The 22,969-nt window shown below is 40.6% G+C and overlaps 1 protein-coding gene across 1 annotated transcript; it reads left to right on the top strand.

The window, feature by feature from the left end:
- Positions 1-671: 671 nt before the first annotated feature.
- On the top strand, positions 672-22,598 carry LOC106495483 (matrix metalloproteinase-20-like). The gene is given in 9 exon segments (XM_067289714.1): positions 672-798; positions 8,585-8,774; positions 11,272-11,330; positions 11,333-11,407; positions 12,713-12,760; positions 12,763-12,849; positions 14,696-14,845; positions 16,162-16,300; positions 22,547-22,598. Coding segments are annotated over 9 exon segments (927 nt in total).
- The last annotated feature ends 371 nt before the right edge of the window (positions 22,599-22,969 follow it).

The following is a 22,969-nucleotide window of genomic DNA, read 5'->3' as shown; positions in this document are numbered from 1 at the left end:
TTTTTGCCTTGGCTGTCAGACAAAGCATAACAGTGTTTGTTATAATCAATGGATGGCTGATATCCTTGTCCCTTAGCACTTCCCAGAGTTCAGATCCACCCCAATTTATTGACAACCCCTTCCCTTTCTCAGAATTTGAGTGTCATGGAGATTATCAGTCCCTTTCCAGCTGGTTTACCTTTTCTATCTGTTTTCCACCGCAAACCCAGCCCACGTTACCAGCAAAGTAGGGCAGTGACTAAGGAAGGCACTGAAGATTACTGCGGATGAGGATCTGAATGCAGCAGGAGGAAGGGGCAAGGGCATCTGAATGTAGGCATTTATAGATATATATCCCTTTCTCACTTTCAGAGTAATAAAGTTTCATTATTAGAAGTGTAAGATGCACTTTAGAGAATAAAATATACACAACTATCACATGAAATAGCAACTCCATAACATATACAATAATATTGCTAAAATATGGGAACATTTATGACCTGGATGAAGGGACTAAGGGCATCCTCAGCAAGTTTGCTGATAATACAAAACTGGGAGGAGTGGCCAATACACCAGAGGGCTGTGCTGCCATTCAGAGAGACCTGGACAGGCTGGAAAGATGGGCGGAGAGGAACCTCATGAAGTTCAACAAAGGCAAGTGCAGGATCCTGCACCTGGGGAGGAATAACCCCATGCACCAGTACAGGTTGGGGGTTGACCTGCTGGAAAGCAGCTCTGCAGAGAAGGACCTGGAGGTCCTGGAGGACAATAAGTTGACCATGAGCCAGCAATGTGCTCTTGTGGCCAAGAAGGCCAATGGTATCCTGGGGTGCATTGGGAAGAACATTGCCAGCAGGTTGAGGGAGGTGATCCTCCCCCTCTCCTCAGCCCTGGTGAGGCCCCATCTGGAGTACTGCATCCAGTTCTGGGCTCCCCAGTACAAGAGGGATGTGGCACTACTGGAGCAAGTCCAGCAAAGGGCTACAAAGATGATTAGGGGACTGGAGCATCTCTCTTATGAGGAAAGGCTGAGAGGGAGATCTTATCAATGTGTATAAGTACCTGAAGGGAGGGTGTCAAGAGGATGGGGCCAGACTCTTCTCAGTGGTGCCCAGCGATAGGACGCAAGGCAACGGGCACAAACTGAAACACAGACAATTCCATCTGAACATAACAAAAAAACTTCTTCAGTGTGAGGGTGACAGAGCACTGGAACAGGTTTTTCAGAAAGGTTGTGGAGTCTCCATCCTTGGAGATATTCAAAACCCAGCTTGACATGGTCCTGGGCAACCGGCTCTGGATGACACTGCTTGAGCAGGGGGGTTGGACTAGATGATCTCCAGAGGTCCCTTCCAACCTCAACCATTCTGTGATTCTGTGATTTATTTTTGTCTTTTTTATTGATTAACAGAAGAAAGCAGAAAAGGCTTAGCTGTGTACAAAGGATCGATAAAATAGTTATGAACTACATACCACACAGGACATGGTATTCTGGAGATAGAGCACTCAAATTCTAGATCACTTCCATTTCAGTCCTGCTTAGAGAGTTGTTATTCCAGAAGTAAGTTCAAATGTTCTTAACTACTTGCAGATCTAGAGCTGTACAGAAAACAGAATTTACATTTTATGAAAATCAGTGAAAATTCCATGTTTTTTCTGCACTGATCTAACACAGTTATTCTGGAAATGGTTTGTGAAACTCTGCAGAAGGGCCTGTAGTTAGGAAATTATTGGACAGAGCTGGATGTCAGCTCTCAGTAACAATAGTCTCTCTTTCTGGGCTCATGAATACTGAACATGTACAAGCTGAAGTAGCTCTAATAGATGCTGACTCCTAACCTATTTGCTCAAAGCCTGACCTGGACTGTGGAAAACACACAATTAATCCATGCCTCCAATAAGGTTAAGTGGGGCCTTCTGCTTCCCACAGCAATATCCTAAGTAGTTGTTTTTCCCTGGAAAGGCAGACCTCCTATTCTGATGGGAAATAGTTCTATTATGGCATTTAGAAACCTCTCCCTGAGAACTGTATTTTTCTCACTGAAATTATTGAAAACATCTTCAACCCAAGCAAAAATATCTGGTTTTCTCTAAATCAATGGCGAAGAGGCTAGCACTCATCCAAAATTTTATTTTCCTTTTTATTGCAAAGGTAGCTTAAAATACTGGCTCATTTAAAACAAAACTTCCAGGGCATAAAAACATGCATAATAGGGCAGCTAAAATAAAAGCAGCAGGAAGAATATGCACTTCAAGCTGTGTGAGTATGATGCAAGAAAAACAAGACAGAAGCCTGTATTTTTAAAGTGTGAGTTCCTGATGAAAACAGGTTCCTAATGAACTGAACAGATTTTAACACTGTACATTTTATTATAATTTATTATAACTGCGAATCTATCATACATGTCACAAATACTGAGAAGTAACTATATTCAGCACTCATAGGGGAATTAAATAGCTTGTTTCCAATTTTTACTTTAAAAACATAGGCTAATGATACAGTAGAAAACTCTAACTTTGACTCCTAGAACGTATTGAGATCTTAGCTTAGATTACCCTCTAATTTGCCAAACTGTTAAGTTAAAACAATGTGGAAGTCTCCTATTTGACTAAAATGTGGTCTTAATGTCTTTTTTCTAATATTTCACCCTAGCAAGAAAGATCTCTCCCAAACACCCATCAAAGTTTAAATCAGTGAACCTACCTTTACTGTAATTAATGAAGCTATAAGTATGTCAGAACAATAAACAGATGGAAGATTTGCCTAAGCTTCCCCTGCCACCATTAAACACAAAAGACTGTCATATAGTTCAATACGCTGGAAGACAGACAGATGGGACATATGCCGGTGAGCCCTCACGCTGCTGTATCATTCTTCCATCAGTTATAGACATGACTTTGGTCGGGATTTAAATTCTTCCTTTTGTTCTGAGAGATTTACGTAAGGGCACAACTACATGAACACAGCTTTTGCAGCTGGAAGATGCTGCAGTAACGTCCTCTTTTGTGTATTCCTCTTTTGCGTTCCTCAGTTTACCTCTGTCCTACTGCAAAAATCAGAATTCTGCCTTCCCGGGACTTTTGAGAAGAAAAAAGTAAGTATAATACAAAAAATATTGAATGTAGGGATGAGATTTACCTCCATGGTCAGCCACCTAAATTTAAGGGAAGAATTCAATTTAGGATGTGTAAGTATTGGTTTCTACATATAAATGGCTATATGTTAGTTACCTAGTTACCTAATGTCCTGTTGTAGTCAGTGGAGATCTAGAGAGAGATTCATCTCAAAAAATGTCTGTGTTTGGTCAGCTGATCTACTCTCTCCAGTCTGGGCTCAATTCAATTACCTAAACACAGGTGTCTAGCATTATCTGACATACATTAAGGCATCCAAGACTTCTTCAAAATGCTGGTAGGTGGGAAGGACACAGGACTTATGGGAGTTTTATACTCTTCTGGACTGGCAGTTGGAGTCCAGGTGAGATATACTAGGGAATCTCAAATGTTCCTAGGTTCCTACATGTGGGCATCTGATTCAAAGCCCCTACTGCCTGCACTGCCTAGACCTCTACTGGCTATAACAGGACGTCTGAGACCTTCCTCAGATGTAAATGCCTGCACTATAGACACCTACATTGAGTGTCTGCATCTGGAGCTGAAAACTACCATAATGTTATTGATTATAAGACTATGTCTTTACTATGAAGTGCAAAAGCTGTTCCACACTGTTAAGTCTGGAAGGGCATCTTGGCATTATGTGGACTGTACATTGGAGAGGGATCATAGTATGCCTCATTCCCTCACACTGAGAATTTAAGTCTGAAAGCTGGAAAGAAACTCTGACACCCTGTGGGGTAGACACAGTCTGAGAGTCCTTTAGGAGACTTCCTGCTAACTCTTACACATAATTGTCTGTCTCTTTGTGATCTTGCATAAACTTCCTCATGGCTGGATACTAGTTTTTAACAGAAGTATTCTGGCTTGTGTTTTGGTATACAAATACTGACCCTTCTGATCTGATGTAATGGCTTCACTGCATGCGCTTTTTCCCTATACTGAGCAGAAAACCAGACTCAGTGGTAGCCTGTCACATCTCTCCCCTACCCTGCATAATCTTGTCAGCAAAAGTGACTGGAAAGACAGTCCCATTTATTGAGCTAAGGGCTGAATTGCTCTTCATTTCTGGTAAGAAAGCAAGCTGCCAAATTCATGGAGCTGGTTTCTATGACTGCCTTTAAGCCTTTTACTCTATGGACTCCAACTGGCTCAGTTCTCTGATAATGAACGTACACAACATGCAAGACTGCCCTCATGGGAAATTCCCCTATAGCTTTAGAGACAAGTACTGACCATGCCTAATAACTGCTAACACGTCCTTCTAGAAATAAGGCAGCCCTTGAGACTGAGCTGTTTTCCTGCGTGCTCCCAAGGCAGTTTCCCAGAAACTCAGTCTGCAAGCATCTAAATCCAATATTTAGGCCACAGTTGGACCATAAAGCTCTAACCAAATCCCATATGTACCTAAAATAGTGTTACTCTTCAGAAGTGTCTATAAAATTGTTTGCTCTTGTAATTCATCAGTCACACTAAAGAATTGTCTTCCATGTGAGCAGCGGAGCAAAGCTGTGTACAGCTAAATGCATCTGAACAAGGGAGACAGGTAAACTGTTAATTCAGATGATGGGATATTTACTGTACTAGCTTTTAAAAGGCAGATAATACCTTAAGGTAGCAGATATAATCAAAATGAGACAATGAAGGGAGATGGCTAAGGAAGAAATGCAGATTGATTGGATTCCAATATCATTTTCATAATCATAGTTCCATTATTCAGCGTTGTAACTATGTATATGCTTGTAATAAAGGCAATTATTTCATTGCCTGAAACGAACCATGGGGTATGAAACATAGAATATTCCTGGGAGAAAGATATAGACAAATTACATAAAATATACAATTGTCCAAAATTTCATAGCACTCTTTAGAATTACCACATGTGAAAGACTCTTACTGTTAAGGGGCTAAAGTGGAAAGAAAAAGAGAAGTCATTGCAGATTCTCTTAAAACATAAGAAAAATGGTATTGACTGTGACCACACACTCCATACAGGGCACTGTCGGCAAGGTCCTTAACAAACAGTGATTTGTTCTTTAGGGAAAATTCACCAAAGCAAAGTCTAGAGCTTCTCTTCAGAATATTCACTCCACTTCCACAGTGGAAATGGATTCATTTCCTTCATATGATATATTACAAAAAGCTTTTCCAAGTAAGCCATTCTCTTGTTTGCATTTGCACAGAACTTAGCGCTTTGTGAACACAATATCTATTCATTACAGTCATCGGGCTATTAATAAAGACAATTCATCTGACTCCCTAAATGAAATATATACTCATCATTTGCTGGACAAAAGCCAGTTATTTCAATCTGCTTCTGCAACACCACCCAAAGCAGCAGAACAGAGCTGTCTACTGCTCTCTTACGGATGCCTTTCCCTCCAAGGGCACAGCCAGCCAGGAACTGTGCTCAGGGAAGCACTGACAGCCTAAAACCTTGGCTCTGCTCCTACTGGTAGTCTGAAAAGCTGAGCTGATTTTTTAAGAGAAATCTTCTGGGTTTAATACATACTGGGTTACTTTTTTTGGAGTCTGAAGAAAACGGTGTACTGTTAATCTATTGCACAGCTATGTGTCATCAGTGTGCAGGACACTGCAGTTCATAATTTTTCTCTCATCAGACTAAGTCCATTCATCATTATCCAGCAGTAATAAGGAACCATTTATCAGTACAACCACCTGACTGGCAGCTGGAATTGCACAGGGTGGTATGATATCTTCTAAAGACGCTAAGGTCTTATTTCATCACCATGTATAGTAATAAGTTAATCTCACTCTTTTGACAGAATATGTGGCAGAAATAATAGCAGTATCTTTCCTGTGCTACAGCTGCATAAGGGCCTGTGCAAGTCACGGGGTAGGTTATAGCATAACTAATTTCTATTTACAAAACTTGCTATACCAGTGAATATTATGGCTGGCCACACTCCAAACAATTTCACTGGATTTCACATCATGCTTGTATACAGCTGTGCAATTACTGATTTAGACTTATACACACAAGCAGTAGGTTTCTTTCTGGGTCTTTAGTCTTTAGCAATGTTCAACCTTTCATTCTCATCACACCTCCACTGAATTACTACAATGAATATCAGCTCAGTCCTACCTCTCCCTGAGCAATAAGATCCCACACACATGCTCTTTCCACTGTTTCCTTCTACTAGAAACCTGGAAGTAGAGGTGAGGTTTGTAACCTGTCACATTTTGAAGCTACTTCAATAAAATGGGAGGAGAGGAGTCCTTCAGAGAAAAGACCCTTCTGCCATCAACCTCCTTCCTTTTTCCTCCTCTGAGAAAAAAGTTATCATGCCCTCTCTTCAGAGGAGAAAAACAAAAATCAAAGATGGCATTGTGCCACTCTAAGACACTCTATTTACCTGTATAATTCTGTGCTGACCATTTTTAGTTTTCTTTCTGCTGTTCTTTCCTAGAAAGCTTCAGCTTGGCTTTGAGGTTCTGCTTTCAGCTGCTTCATTTCCCATTCCTCTTTCCCCTTTTCCCTCTCCCGTACTGCACAGCTGTCACCAAGAGAACAATTTAATCCAAAATGAGAGTGAATACCTTAGTGCTTGGTACCTCAGCAGAAGTTTTACAACCAGGATACTCCAGTAGTAGGAAAAAATCAGACTTTGATTCATGCCACCTGCCTTTAGAAATCTTCCGTGCAGATGACTACATCTCAGCTAATTATGCAGGATTCCCTTCATAATCAGTGAAAAGAAATAAGCATTTTTTCAAATACCTACTTCAGGATGAGATGGAATACACCCTGCAGTTATTTCTCTTCACTGAATATAAAGTGAATCTGTGGTGACTAGCTCTGACAGAGAAGTATTCACTGTAGATAGCTACATTTCATCAGACGAATCAGTGACTTACGGGGAAAGATATTGATGTAAGATTTCAATGAGTCTTGCTTCTTTTTAATAACATGCATAAAATATTCCAGAAATATAAAATGTTCCTTAGTAATATAAGATATATATTAATTTCAGTACAAATTCCATTTATATTATTTTTATTATTTTATCAGTTCCATCTTACAGTAAGGCTCTGTTGTGCTAATTTCTATGCAGAAAAATGGTAGAAGAACATCTCCCCTCCAAAGTGTTTGTAGTCCAAATGAGAAAGATGGACAAAGAGCAGTGAAGTGACTTCTGCTGACTTTCAGGGAAGTGAGCTTTGCAAGTTCCCACAGTAATAATAGTGAAAAGAGAGAATCTGCTGTTCTTTATTCCCAGCCTAAGCTCTAGTCACTATGCTCTAACCTAACTAAAAGTCTTATGGAAGGGAGATAAATAAACCTCATCAGTTCAACTCATCTGTTTCCCTGCAAGATGATTCTACAAATAAACTCCACTTCCATCCCTTCAAACAGGTTTGTTTATTTGAAATAGGAAAGCAGTGCAGTAATTGTCTACACGCTGCTAATCGCTCAACAAACTAGAACGAAATTATTGCTTAGATCTCCTTCTCCCTCGCCCAAATTCTACTTGCCTTAGAGAAAACTCCTGTAAATCAAATGAGAAGCTGGTCAAAACCTCAAAATTTGATTTCATAGGAAACTCCAAAATTTCAATTTCTTTTTTCTTTTTTTTTCTTGGTTCTGAACTGAACCAAAAAGTGAAAACATTATGAATGCCATATAACGAAAATAAAATATAATCACATCTTATTAGGCATGTCTACATTTTTCATTGTGATATTTCCATTAGGAGAAAAATATTTCCAAATTTCTGCAGAGTGTGGCTAAGTTAAGCAATAATTTTAAATCTTCTTGCCAGCTGGGAGATGGAGACTGAATGCAACATAACATGTCTCTTTTCTGCTCTAAGAATGAGGCCTCCTGGCTGAAGCACATCTCCCAGGGTGCAGCATGCAAGGCGGCCACCATCACACAGGTACCAGGTAAGACAGAGACAGGAAAGCAGGGACACATTAAAATGACTGAATGATTTGACACACCACAAATTTCACTTCAGCTGAAAACAATGTATTCCAATGGAAATTGAAATAGGTCAGCAGCATAAATGTTGCCCTTCATTTTCCATCAGTTTGATAGGATGATTAAAGGAGTTTGTAGCATATCTGAAAGGAAGGAAGTGTTTATATGTCTTTCCCCAAAGAAAGTATTTCTAGATTTTAAGGGAAAGGGGAGGATTAGTGATACAAGCTAAATCCTGTATGATGAAATTTGGTCTATGGCAAGGGGTTTTAAAGAGAGTATTGATGCTTTTAATCCAGGGCTTAATTTTAGCATAACAACCTATACTCTCTTTGTGCCGATAGGTCTGCTTTCATTGCCAGACTTTTCTATTAACCATATGTTCAGCTGTTATTTTTTTATCAGCATTTCATACAATATAAAATGTGAAATTAAGCCATTTATGTTAATTAATATATTGACATGTCATCAATATTTGATTGGATTTTTCTGGGTTTTTACGAGTACCTTGACAAATATTATCCACAGAGGCAGCAGGCTGAGAAGACGGCAATGGCTCACCTGTGACAAGGAAGCTTAGAGACATGCAGGCATCCTTAGACCTCCAGGCTACCAGGAAACTAGACTCCAGCACGGTGAAGGTAATTCAGAGACCATGATGCAGAGCTCTTGACGTAGCAAAATGCTACCTCTTTCCAGGAGAGCCCAAATAGAAAAAGGATACCTTAACATGCAAGTAATGAGTTCTGGGATTTCTGGCTTTGGAAGTCAATAGAGATTGCTTGGATAACTTAAATGGACCATTAAGCATTTTTAATTTTTTATCAATATTCTCTCCTGTTTGTATTTAAATCTCTTATCTCCATTATGAATTCAGCACAAAGACTTCATAGTGAGTCTGTATGATTATTCCAGAAGGTACTATACTTGGAATTAAGAGAAGTCTGTGTTATAAAAGGACGTGTCACAAGTTTAAATAAAGAATTCTTCATCTGTTTTCAGTGAGAAGCAAAGACTTGTTACTACACTATTAAGTACATTCTGTTATTATACTATTAAGTACACTGCATTACGTTAAGAAAACTACATTTTAAAAAAAGTATGTTGGATCACAAAATGATGATATGCTAATGGCTAAAATTTTTCCATGATATAACATTTCTGACCTCTGACTTCAGGTTTTTTCACCCAGTTGCTATTACAGAGTACTGCCACTAGATGTCACATTATAAAAAGACTCCATTATTTCCCACAAATGCTTGACTGGTTAAATGAAGAATGAGGCAAGTATTGCACAGGGTATTATAAGTGAAATGTCTGAAAAGAGGTAACATTATTGATCCTTAGATCTTGGCAGTATGAAATGATGGGTCTTTTATGAAGAATCTACAGTTGTGACCCAAGAATACAGGAAAGATCATGAAACCACCTTCTTTTGTTTTTTTTTACAGTGTTTTTAAAGCATCTTTCAAAATGGATCCTGATTCATAATGGGAGCTCCTAGGCATTACCACAATTATAAATACCACTAAATAAAGATGGAAAATAGAAATGCTGAAAAACCCAATGCAAATTAAAATCATATACAGAAAAAATAAAGGATCAAATCTGGTTCCTTCGATCGTCATAGACTTACCAATATTTTCAATTCCACTGGCTCAATGGCCTTGCCATTCAGCCCTGTGCTCACAGTTAAATTATAGTAACAACAGGGTCTGGTGATGAAATATCATGTTACGATTACATCCGAGCAAGATGGCAAACTGGATACTATAAAGGAAAGAGGACTGGGTATACCCTCTATGCCACCTCAAGGAGTTGGTGAATACTCTGCACAGCAGCTTAAGGGGTCTGGTGCAAAGATCAAGCTCCTGGGTTGGATCCTGGGACCCAGCAGAAGAACCAAGCCTTGGATCCTGAATCCTGCTCCTCTGTCATGGGGTTAACGACTTTCCAGGGCCAGAGCTAGAGAGGGGGAGAGATGGGGAAAAGACAATATTCTGAATAGAAGTACAAAACAAAAAATGTCCCACTTTCATCAGGATACAGGGACAAGCTCTGTATTCTGTGATTTAGCCAATCAAATCTGGTTGTTCTATCTATTTGTTAAATATAATAATATTTAAATTAAAAATGTGTGCTTCAAAGAGTTTCATTCTCCTCTATTACTTTGTGTAAACTGAAATGGTGCAAATGAATTTTGACCAGTAAATGAAACTAAAGTACTGTTAAGTCTTTTAATATGAAGAACATAGTGAATGGAGCAAAATTTACAAAAAAAACACTGAAATACATGGTCAGCTCCTGTTCCCCTACCCCCAATTTTCCCTGCTCCCTCATAGCATGTAGTGGCTATGTTTTATTTGCAACTTTTTCGCTTCCCTTCACACTGATTTTTCTCTTACAGCTTAAGAGGATCCAAGCAGCACATATAAATGTGGATGTCCATGCAAGCTCTCTCAACAGCATTTCAACATAACTGGCATCCTAGACATAGAGACTGTGCAATTATACCCAAAAGCGAAAGGGATTCATTATGCAGTGGTAAATTCTTAGTGGATATCTCATGAGCATGCTCAGAAGGCTTCTTTTTCCTTTTGCTTTTGCTTGTATCTTTGTCCCCAGTCTGTATGCTGCATAAACACTGAAATTCAGTGCAGACTGTGTCTGAGAATTTTGTTCCAGTATTGTCAAAAAATTGAGGCTATATTTCCTTTAACAACTGGAAAAAAATATTCTTTCTTCCCGCTCTACATCCTGAGTTGCCAGATGACATCCCCCCCCCCCCAAAAAAAAAAAAAAGAACAGGACATTTCTCATTGACAGACATAGTGAACAAGAAACCCTGCAGAATCCTTTTTTTCTGGGGCCTAATACATTTGGGAAGAGTCTTAAAAATCAGTCCTAAACCCCAAGACTTTCACTATTATATCAGGAGGTTGAAATAAATCAATGAGGACTGCATTGATTTTATGGGAACACTTGACATTGCCGCGTAGCACTCAGAAATGACTAGAAGTTGCCAATCATGGAAAAAGTAACTGAAATTGCTGAGAAACACCATCAGATTCCGATTGCTTTTGAAAAACAAATCAGTTACAGAACCTTATACTAATTACAAGTAGAAGGCCATCACTTTTATAAAACTGTTTTACTCTATTTTTTGAATGCTTAGCCTTGAAGAACTACACAAAACCATAGAAGCCACACTAACATATTTCTTATCATTATAGGATAGCAAAGCACACTTCCAACCTGAGTCATGAAGAGGTGGGCATGGCAGTAGAGATAGGAGTAATCTGGCCCTGTTGAACTTCATCAGAACAAGCACGGGAGAAGCAGATATTATGATATTGTTTGAGATTGGAGGTAACTATCTAAGCCATAAGAAACCACAGGTGATATCAGACTTATCCCTTCCTAGCTCTAGAAGGAAAGCCCTGGGACAGAATGCATAAAACACTGAAATCATGAGTCAATTACTGAGAATGACAAAGGGGCTTCAAATTGCATTAGAACCACACTGCAACGTTATTTTATGACACTGCACAGCCTTATACCTTCAGCTTGTAAGTGAACATGAATCATTGTGTTTGTGCTACTGGGGATATGACCTGTTTTTCTAAAGGTGGTGTCGCCTGAAAGGGAGGGAAGGAAGACCCTTCCTTATCTCGGTAATTTAGGTTTGCCTGCCAGAGCCCCCTGTTTGAGGACTTTCACTGAGTCAGTTTCACAAAGCAAAAAGAATAAGATTTTATTAAAGCAACAGATACAACAGGTTTGGAATTGCCACTGATAAATGCACTTGCTGCTACAAATTTTCTTTCTGTGAGCTCAAACTAACAATTAAGTGCTTTCAATAATAATATATTTCCCCAGGTAACGTCCGACGTTGCCGGAGGTGCAAATCTTGCCAAAGAGGTGTCCTTGTTTGGGGGAGGAAAGAAGGAGCCTTGCTCGTCAGCAATCTCCAGTGAACAGTTCGGGGGTTCAGTTTTCTTCCCTTCCAAAAACTTTAGTGGGCTGTCCTCTCTTTTATAGTTGCTGAAGGTGGGATGTGGAAGTGTGGCAGTCATACTTCATGGCTAGATTGCCATTTGTGTGGTTGTTGTGGGGTACGCCCCCCCCATTTACATATTCTTATGCAGTGAAGGGCATGTTTTTTAATATGATAATCAGGGATAATGAGGCTGGGGGCACTACAGGTCAACATTTAGTCTGTGATCAGCAAATTTTTTGGTATGCAACCCTATGCAATCAGGGGCGGACCGTGATACCTTCATATTGCTCCCTCCTCTGCCATGCAACCGGATAAAACTTTCTGGCCTTCACCAGCTAGTTTGTTACTCATGTTGCAAAAGGGTGGTATGTTTTGTCTGCCAGGTACTGTTTCTCCTTTGTGCCCCCTTACCTTTCTCCCTGAATTCTCTCCTGGTTCCACATCAGGTGGTGTTCAGTCCCCTTCTGAAAAGTATCTAAGTAAGCCCTTTGTCATGGGGTCCTTCAGTCCCTGTTCACAGCCACAGTTCTGAAAAGGAACTTTCTCACACCAGTCTGCTTCCGAGGTTGATGCTATCCCTGCTTTCCTTCCCAGAAAGAATATCCTTGGTATTTGTATGGGCTATGGTTTCTGAAACCTAATTTTTTTTTCTTTCTTCTGCTTTTATTTGCTATATCATGGTGACTCTTATCCCTTTAACAGCCCATGTGGGACTGTGGCACACACTTTTGCCCCGGTGAAGGATTAGGAGGGGACACTCATTTTGACAATGCAGAGAAGTGGACCATGGGAACACATGGTACATGGAAATAGCGTATAAATTCTGAAGATTCAAGGATTGCCTGTGAAACAATCCTTGAAATCAACATCCAGAAATCAGCCCTTTCCTGAGGTGCATGGGGAGAAACAGCATAACAATGAGGGATATCAGAACAGTTTAAAACATGGAAGTGTGAAATGTGAAATCCTCCATTAGGGGGTAAATTTGAGTTTAATTTGGAAAGTACATACTACATAAACAGACTGATAAGCCATAAACCCAAGCAAACTCATTGAAACAAATATGAAAAACAAAGGATCTACTTTTGCTCTTTCAAAATTGGACTAACTCAGCAGCTTCTGAAAGTGCTACTTCTGACCTATCCTTGTATAATGAGAGGTGGAAGTATACAGTTTGGTCTATAGTATTGTCTATGACAATAACTTAATAAAATAGCACAGGTTTTTTTACTGGCCACTAAGGATCACCACATATGTACAACCTCTTTGCATTGCTTATTTTTGTGCCTTTGCTAAGGAGACACTGGATACAATAACAATTTCCCTGTTGTGTGATATGAGGCTGTATGATGATAATGTGACTGATGGCTGGTTTCATGCTAAGCCTGTGCTAAGAGCTTTGCTGGATCACAGCTAGAATGCTTATCAGCTTGTAGTGTTGAGGAGAAAAATCCTGAAATATCTGTGGGACTTACTGGCTCTTTATCTGTACTAGTAAACTAAGCAGTGTCAGAGAACTGATAATCTGTACCGTTAAATTATTAACTTGGTCCCTGGCATAGTTTTGTCCCATACAAACTAGCATTTGGATATGACTCAGGAGTCAGCACAGTTCAGGGACCATTCTCAAGGAGCAGTCAGCATGTGGCTGCCTTGTTTGGAAAGATAAGACAGTGTAAGAGCTTGGATGCTGGCTATCCCAGGCCACTTGGCCTCAGTGCCAGAGAATGGTTCCAGGCCTATTTACTTTACTGGTACAGAGACAGTGTTTGCTCTTCACACTTTGATGTCTTGCCACGCTCTTGTGGGTAAATGTGACATGCCTGGCCCTGTTTTCTTGTTTATACCATCAGCTTTAGTTCCCACCTGATAGGTCTTACATAATCTTTTCCCCTTCAGGTTGGCATGTGGTAGCATGTCCAGTTTTCAGTAACCCTTCTTCTTAGGACTTGCAGGGAAAACAAATGTGACCCTTAGTTAGAAGTCAGAGGTCCAACCTACAGACCCCAATACAAAAGCCTTTTTTCCTGGTATTCCCTTGCTTCATACCTAGCTTTTTTGAAAGCATACCCTCACATTAATTTCAGTCACATTTGGCTGGATTAACTGAACAGTGTCACTGAAACCTATTGCCATGGGAGGCCCTGTTCAGTGGCTGCTAGCCACCCCCTCTTTATAAACCCCTTCTCTGTAAGGTAGATTTAAGACTAACGTCTTCTATCACTGTGTCACTTCTAACTCTTGGACTTTAGTCAAAACAACAACCCATCAAAGCTGTCCAAGACATTTGACAAGCCTCTGTCTATAAACCTGTCTGACAAGTCTCATGTTCTTTGAAGCCCTAGACTATCTTTTTCCTAGTCTAGCCCAGAGACTCAGCTTTCACCTGTCTAATTCCAGCATCCATATAGATTGTTCCATCTATAGGCTCCATTTAGGAGACTAGTCCCACTTTATTTCTCCAGGCGTTCAGTTTACCAGATAGATCCAAATGCAGTCATAGATAACTGACTCAAGTGAAAGCGCTCCCAAGACCACAAACATCACCACTTGCACAAGTTGCCACTCTCTCCTCTACGTTTCTGGAAATGTTCACTGAATTGGGTTTTCTGAGATAGTTTGTCACTGGGGAAAATTTTCCAAAAATCTATGTTAACTTACAATCCTGACCCATGAATTCGGTCATGTTCTGGGCCTTGGCCACTCCACCGATCCATCTGCTTTTATGTATCCTGCTTACAAATACCGGTCTCCATCTGGATTTCATCTACCAAAGGGCAATGTGAAAAGGACCCAGGCACTGTATGGTATTGTCTATATATCTCTTAATGAACAAGCTATGAATGAAATGAAAAGAATTGCAGGCAGTTTCTGACCTGGTTAGATTAACAGTTATTAATCTAACAGGTGTTAACCTAACAGGGAGTTAACAGATGTCATGTTTGACGTACATCATTTTTTACTAATATAGTAATGAATACATCAGCCTTCTCCTTTTAGATATTAATAGAAAAACCTACTACTAAAAACTGTTGAAAAAATTTTCTTCTCTGGATATGGCATCCCAGGGTTCCTTTTCTTCCAGGACACTAAAAAAGAACTATCTGATAAGAGGGTCAGGTGAATACATGCAATTCCAACACTGCTAATTTCATTTAAGAACCAAATGGTAAGCAGTAGCAGACCTTTCCATTTCTCTAAATACCATTTCTGTGGCTGAGAAACTGATATATGGCTTCTATCTGTTCTTGTATTCACTGCCCTGGTGTACACACCAGGAACAATGTCTTCCTAGTGCTTAGGAACACATATGCACACTTCTACTTCTTTCATAGCTTAACTTTTTCATTCTTTGACCACCTTACACAGACAACGCTCTATGCTCTGTTCAGACAGGGCATAAAGAAAAGTCAGCGAAAGATGATGTGAATGAGGAACAGAAGAGAAAATGGCAAACATATTTTGGCCAGAGCATGCACTGAGGGAAACATGGCTAGGGGCACAGAAGCAGAGAGAACTTGACAGTCAGTATTCATGCACAGACAGAAACACTGTAACATTTCGCCTTAGAAAAGGAAATATATTTTACTGTTTGCTGGACAAGAATGAAGAATGATGCCATCTTCATCATGCCTTAACTCACTGAAGCAGATGAAGCTATGACTCTGTTTAAAAAGGCCAAAATTACTTGTCCTAGAAGTACAATAGCACTAGGTAGCTACTGCAGCTATGAAGTTGCAGTAGCACCCTGACACTCTATTAATTTGGTTTGGGGTGGAGAGGAAGGGAGGGAAACTACCAAGAATGAGTAAATAAGCTGAAAACTTTAGAAATTTAAACAAAAGGCAGAAGGCATAAAGTGTAAGGTGTAAGGCACAAGGTCTAGTCTACCAATCTAAGCTTCAATGGAGAAACAGATACCTCTTCAGGGCATTTCATTCCACACACTTTATATACCTACTTGCCCTCTGCCTGTCTCCCTCCAGAGTCTGTAGAACAAACCCTGACAAATAGCTCAGATAGATGTTTGACTGTTAGGTAGCTGAAATTAGGTGAGATGAACCTGGTCTTGCTCATATATAGTAGTTTTCAGCCTTGCAATAAAAAAAATGTGGTGTTCCAGGTCGTAGGAAATCAGGACTGGGGAAACCCCAATTGCTGCAGCACCCTACCAAGCCATCAAACCCAGGCTGCTGTGATCCTAGCACCTCTTTCAGTGCTGTTACTGTGCTGGGAAAAGAAATTATCTTCTTCAGAGACAGGTAAGGTTTACACTCTGCCATCCAGTGTTAATATCTGTGACAGTCCTGACTCAAGAAAAGTTTCTAAAAGAGAGTTTCACCTTGGGATAGTTGAACTCTGAGTTTCTTTGTTGTCAACAAGCTTTTTGTAGAGACAAAAGCTGTGTGTTTTCTTAAGACCTTGTTATCCAGCTGTGATAGAGGAGATGAACACTTTTTTCACCAAAACAGGTATAAATCATGACTTTGCTAAAGTCAGTCATAAATTCCTTTAGATCAGGGAAGAGACTTTGCTTGCACACGGTTACTATGTCTTGACTAAAAATTGTATCTATCTGAGCCTATGGCATATGAACCATGAGACAGGTGAGCATTCCTCATTATAAGGAGTCCTTTGAAAGCAAGCCCACAGTTTCACTTGGTCTAGTTATCTGCACAGCAGACACTTCACAGGCTACGGAGGATGAGGACCAATGCACTCCCTTTCTGCCTGAAGTAAGTTATCACTTAGAAGAAAGGTGCTGCAAATTATTGCTTGGATCTATTTCAGCCCAAGTTTACAGTGGAGTTGGTCAAACCCCAGTTCCTCTTCTGAGCTGTGACTTTTCCCTCTCTGCTGCCCTGACACTTTGGCTAGTGCAAAACCAGGGACTGAATGGAACCAGGAATCTGTTCTGCGAAAAATTCTCAAGTTCCTTCAGATAACAGTAGAACAGAAGTCTGCTCAAAGTGTGGTTATCACTGTGCCCCTTGGGCTTTCCATACTTAAAGCAGTCAGTATATTAGTACCATTTTAGAGCAACAGCCCACTGAAATCCTAGATACTTCAGGTTCTGAGCAATTTAGACAGCGTGACACAGAGCCATGAACTGTGCAAGGCACAATTCACCACAGCCTATCGTGAGTCGGCAGGGAGTTAGGCAGGATTTCATTGGACTTGTGCCTTAACAGCAGCTTGCCAAAAGTAATGGTTGTCAGCACAATGTTCTTGTTTTGAGGAATTGTCATGTTGCCATGAAATCCTATTTTGGAAAACAAGGAAACTTCATAAAATAAAATGTGATTTAATATTACTTTTCATTTCATCTTTTTATAAAGGAACTGAAAAATGTCCCAGATTTCATAAAATGTTTTCTGTATCGTTTGTGGCCTGTGAGTCATCTCCTAGAACTGTGGCAGGAAGACTTTGAAAAAATAATTCTGGTTGTTGCTATCACCCAGTTTCTCATACCGGGGCTAATAGAGGAGTTACTTCCTGTGAAAAGTGCCTGACAAACCAGAAGTAACATGACTGTTGCTAGACTAATGCATTAATCACTGCTGGGAATAATCTCCTGATATAGGTATAACTGATACGACCAGATCAAACAAAAATAATAGGACTGATATATTGAGGTTGCTGGTTTGTGGTACATAAGATAGCATTTCAAATGGAGCCTGAAACCTAAGGTAACATCTACAGCAGCAAATAAAATATTCTGGAGACCATTTTCTGACACTGAGGCCAACATGCACGTAGCAGTTCGTGCTTACACTGCTAACCTGTCTTATCCTCCAAAACAGGGTTGCTACAGCCACCTGGTTATTGGGAATGATCCCTGATCCATGACAAGTACTGAATAGGGCCTGGGAATTATTTGGAGGGTTGGCCCAAAACAAAACCTTCAATCTAACAGTACCCAGGATTGAGTTCTGTTCTTGGCATCACAACATTTACTAATACTAGATATAGCTTGAGCATCCATCTGTCTCTCTCAAACTCCTTTGAACACCAAAACCACAGTTGCCAGTTTAGTAGCTTCCACTGAGGCTCACAAGGCAAAGTACCTTCTCCTGTTTTCTTTCTTCTCACCTAGCCTTCTTTCTTTTAGCATGTTCTTATTTAATTTTATGCATGGAAGTCACACAAGAGAATTTAGATGACTTCAACAAGAATCTGAATCAGAGCGGCAGCTGCTGCAACCATTTCACAAGAGGCAAAATAACAGTTGCTCACATGAAGCCACAAGACCACAAAAAAAGGGAAGAACTTATAAAGGGGGATATCTTTTGGAGAATGCTACTGCTTACTCAAACAGAAGTGAAACACATACATCTAGTGGTAGGATGAATAGACACAAGATTACTCTGAAGATCTGGCCCAGAAAGATTGCACAGGATCTTTTATACACACACATGAACATATGCATGTATGTATGTGTACATATACACACACACACACACACACATACATTTTTATATATATGCATATTTTTATGTATATATGCTTTTACATATAAATGCAAATAGGGGTGTGTGTGTGTGTATATATATATATATATATATATATGCCTGCAAACAAGTGCTGGACACAATGTGTTACTAGAACCACAACAATATGTTTAAGGGTGACCCAGCTGTATTGCCGAGGTGCTCTGTGTGTGGTAGCTGCACACTGGCAAGCTACATACTAGGCAAATCTGTAGCTGATTGATAGGTGCCACACAGGCAAGCATGGGACTCAGGATGGTGCAGCCCATGGAAGAGGGGTTTGCTCTGGGGTGCTCCCCAAGAGTTAAGGAACCCCGGGTACACCACGGCCAGAGTCACCCCACCGTGGGGTTACTGTAGCCTTCCAATGACCCCGCGATTGCTGAGCGAACCTAGTCAGCAAAGGAGAAGTGACACCGCAGACTCACACCGTAACCACCTCTGCACTGTGGAATTTTACAGGGGGTTATCTGTTGAACATCCATACTGTTATCTGTTGACTATGCATACTGTTATCTGGTAACCATACCGTTGAGCATCCTGGTGAGCATCCTGTTGGGATCCATACCGTTATCAACTGAGGCCATCTGTTCTATAGTGTAACTGTGGTCTGACACTGATCGACTGGATAATGAACTAAGCCCGGGAAGGATAAAAGAAAGTAAGCCACATACCTCTGTGTGCAGTTGGACTCACCGTCAGCTGGCCTGCAGACCCGACAACCCACCCATCAGCGGGGAGGCCCCTGATGCCAACAGCCAGGGAGAACAAGAATCATCTTGATGCAGCTCAAGTGTGATGAAAATAATCCGGGGAAAACTACACCGGAGGCATGGCCAATAAGGACAAGGAGAGGTCAAGAGTGGTCGTTGTACCGTGCATCCGTGGCTTAACCATAGAGCTCTGATATGTGTATTCTATTTTTAGTTCTGTTAGATTTCTAGTTCTTTACTATCCCTTTTAGCTTTGTTATACTGGTAGATTGTCTGGTGTTAATTGTTTAGTGTTGTCCAGTGTCCATCATATGTGTAGAACGGCTTAGTTCTAATAAATTCTTATGTTTGACAAATGATGATCTCTTGAGTTCAGTGCAACTAACCCCAGAATACGAAAGGCTCCCGGACGCCCCTCTAGTGGCGCATCACATATTTGGCGTCGGAAGTGGGATTCCGAGACGTTAGTCATGCTGTCCTCCCAAGTTCATAATGCACAAGAAGCCTGGGAACAGCTTGCTGAGCGCTCCCAGAGAGAGGGGTGGAAAAAACAGAAGTGGGACTCGCAGTGGGTAGAGAACCATTGCAGGGATCCAGATGCAATTTGGAATGAGTACGATAAGTGGAGAAATATAAATAAATTAAAGAAAGGAAGAGGCAAATATGCCATATACTGGCTACTAGGTAGCTGCCTTAGAGCAGCCTTGGAAAAATTAGAGGAGGCTAAAAACATCCTAGAAGAAGCCCACAGTGGCAGGAGGGAAGCCAAAATGGAGAAAATGTTTTGGGAAAAAAAGTTGGCCAAGCAGGGCCACCACATTAAGCATTTAGAAAAGAAATTACAGCCTTTAATCATCACACAGGCGGAAAACAAATATGAGACATTAAAAAAGACTAATAAAACCTGAAAAGAACTAGTGCGGGTGTCCCAGCACCAGGAAACGCTGTCAAAGGACCCCGCTGTTGGCCATGCCATCTGGGGGCAGGGTAGGCAGTGTGTGGCTCATGGGCAGCAAGTACAAGGCAAAGCCTGGGATCCTGGACCATGGGACCATCAGTCATGAACAAAGCAAAGGGGTCCCCTGGGCAGCCTCAGCGCAGGATGTCTGTGTGAGATTGCACCCAAGGAGAACTGCAAACCATTGCTGAAGCTTACTGGCAAAAACTAGGGCAATGGCTAATGTGGGAAAGTGAGTGTGTGAAAAAAATCAAATAGGGCAAAAGCCCTAATCCTATTAAGTAGTCCCCCCAGCAGGAGAGTGTGTGAGTGTGTGTGTCAGGCGCTGCATTGTAACACTGATAACCATTACACCTTTGGGCAGCAAGCACACGAGTCTACCAACTAGTCGGGGTCCATCAGAGCCTCACCAGAATTCTTGTGTGTGCATGAACGTAACCATTACGCTTGAACCTCACATTACAACTGGGTCCGACCCCTAGCCAACCTGTAAACCAGCTTGAACCTAACCAAGGTGTTTAAATGAAAGGGCAGCAGTGGGCTGCAAGGGGAAGGGGATTCCCTGGGTCCTGCAGTCTGTCCCACTTGCCGCTCCCTGACAGCGCAGCTGAGAGCGTCCCTGAGACTGCGGGGACAGAGCTCAGTGTGAGAGCATGAGGGAGTCATGCTTTTGCAAATGTACCTAAAATGTTACAACAGATGAGCAAACTGTATAACTCACTTAAGGAATATATTCGGGAACACCCCAACTATTGAACCAGCCAACTGTATTGGCCACAGAGCAAGCAAAGGCCCAAAAAAATAGGCTAAGGCCAAACCCCCTGTACTCTGCTCACTAGAAATTGGATAAACAGTTACATAAGAAATAAAAATTGCAGAAGGAATGCCTTGTCCCATATAGGTTAACTTTTCCTTCTAATTGAGGAAATCAAAACTCCCAGTTGTGTTGAAAACCATGCCTTTGGGAGGAAAAAGGTACAAAGCTTAATTCTATAACCCTATGAAAGAAGGTAGCATGAGTGCAGAAAAAAAATGCAATGATAAAGAGTTGCTTACTGGAATGGAGAGCAGAGATGGAAGAGTTAAATGTTTGAGGGTAGAGTCAAAGCTCCTGGAGAGGTGACAGCTGTTGCATGCCGTGCTGCTGCAGAGGCTAATCACAAGGATGTGAGAAACAGATAAAAGCCCTAGGAGCACAGTTACGAAACAAAAAAAGACCTATAATGTGAAAGCCAGCATTTTTAATTACACAAGAAACCAGAAGAGGCTGGAAAATGCCCCAAGATGTAGCAAAAGTTTCTGATCACAAAGAAAAGTCAATGCAAAGAAACTGTTAATAGATGGATGTAACTGAGTAATCTTAAGATAAATGGTTTCAACAGTCACAGTTGAAGCCAAACTATAACAATTTTATGGCCTTGGTAGGCCTTTTGTTTGTTTGTTTGTTTGGGTTTTACAGAGTGATCCTCTGAGGAACAACAACTTGAAAAGAAACAGCCAGAAGTAGTGATAGAATTGTTGGGCTGAGTAATGGGGGGGGGGGGGAGGGGGGGGGGTTCTTACCTGTGTAAGTAACACAATGAATCTAGGAACCAGAACAGAAATAATATCAAAGGAAGATGGCATATGTAAGTATGAGAGGATACTCATACAAGGCTGATAACCAAACTTAACGACTATATTCTAGTGTTTACAAAAATTCATGATCCTAAGTAAGGTGCTAACACCTTCCCTCAATAAAAGGAAAAGAAAGAAAAAGAAGATGGTAAAATCTATGCATATGTGTAACAATTGCTGATTACAGTTAAAGTTGACTGTTTATTATAGAGAAGACAGGGAGATATGGAAGAATTGAAAAAAAAAAAGGTGACCAACTATACCAACCATATTTGAAGTTTCTATGAAGGGAAATATTTCAGCCTGGAGAAGAAAGATAACTATTAATAACAATCTTTTATCTCTTATCTTCAATAAGTAACACAGGAAACTGAGTATCACATTCTAATCTTATAGATAACTGATATATGTATGTTATGTCCATGCATATCTGTGTACTTATAAGTATCACTATGTATTTTACAAAAGAAGCTGAACAATGTTAAGAGAGAGAAATTACTGACAAACTCACATAACCTCTCTCCCCTCCCCCTCTCTAAAATCTAAGCCTAACTACAAGGGCTGAATAACCCTAAAACTCAACTGCAAGGGTTATATAAACCCAGAAACAAAGTTTGGATTATCAGGGAGGTGGATCCTCTCATGGTCATTAAACTGATATGCCACTAACCTTTTTGGCTTGAACACCTGTCCAAGACCTGTGTTCTTTCTTTTTTTTCCCCCTTCTAGACTCATGAATCGCATGTGGACTGAGCCTCAGGACTACACCGAACTGGAGTAGACACAAGGAGTGATTATTTCTTATCACTGTGGTTTCATTGTTCTTTCTTTTTATGATTGTTTGCAAACCAAGGTTTTAAGGTCACTAGGAGGTGACACCTAACAAGATCAATAGTGTTCCAAAATTCATTTTTGGGATGCTGTGTTCCCTGTTATCTCTATGTTAGTATAATCTTTGTACTCCAATTGAAAATAGCATATGGGTTGTGGTCCCATAATGCTGCTATACAAACCATGCAAGCAGCTGCCAAACAGTTCAGTCATTCTGATTGCTGGATCTGTGTCCAAGGCCCTAACTATCTCTCACAAGGACTTCCTTGGTTGGGGATTCCCCTGCCTCATAACACCTCTTGGGTAGGCCTGTGGACAAAT

Source organism: Apteryx mantelli, chromosome 1 (assembly GCF_036417845.1).
Source record: "Apteryx mantelli isolate bAptMan1 chromosome 1, bAptMan1.hap1, whole genome shotgun sequence".
Taxonomy (NCBI): Eukaryota; Metazoa; Chordata; class Aves; order Apterygiformes; family Apterygidae; genus Apteryx; species Apteryx mantelli.
The sequence above is the reverse complement of the archived record's forward strand: the minus strand, read 5'-3'. Positions and strand labels throughout refer to the sequence as shown.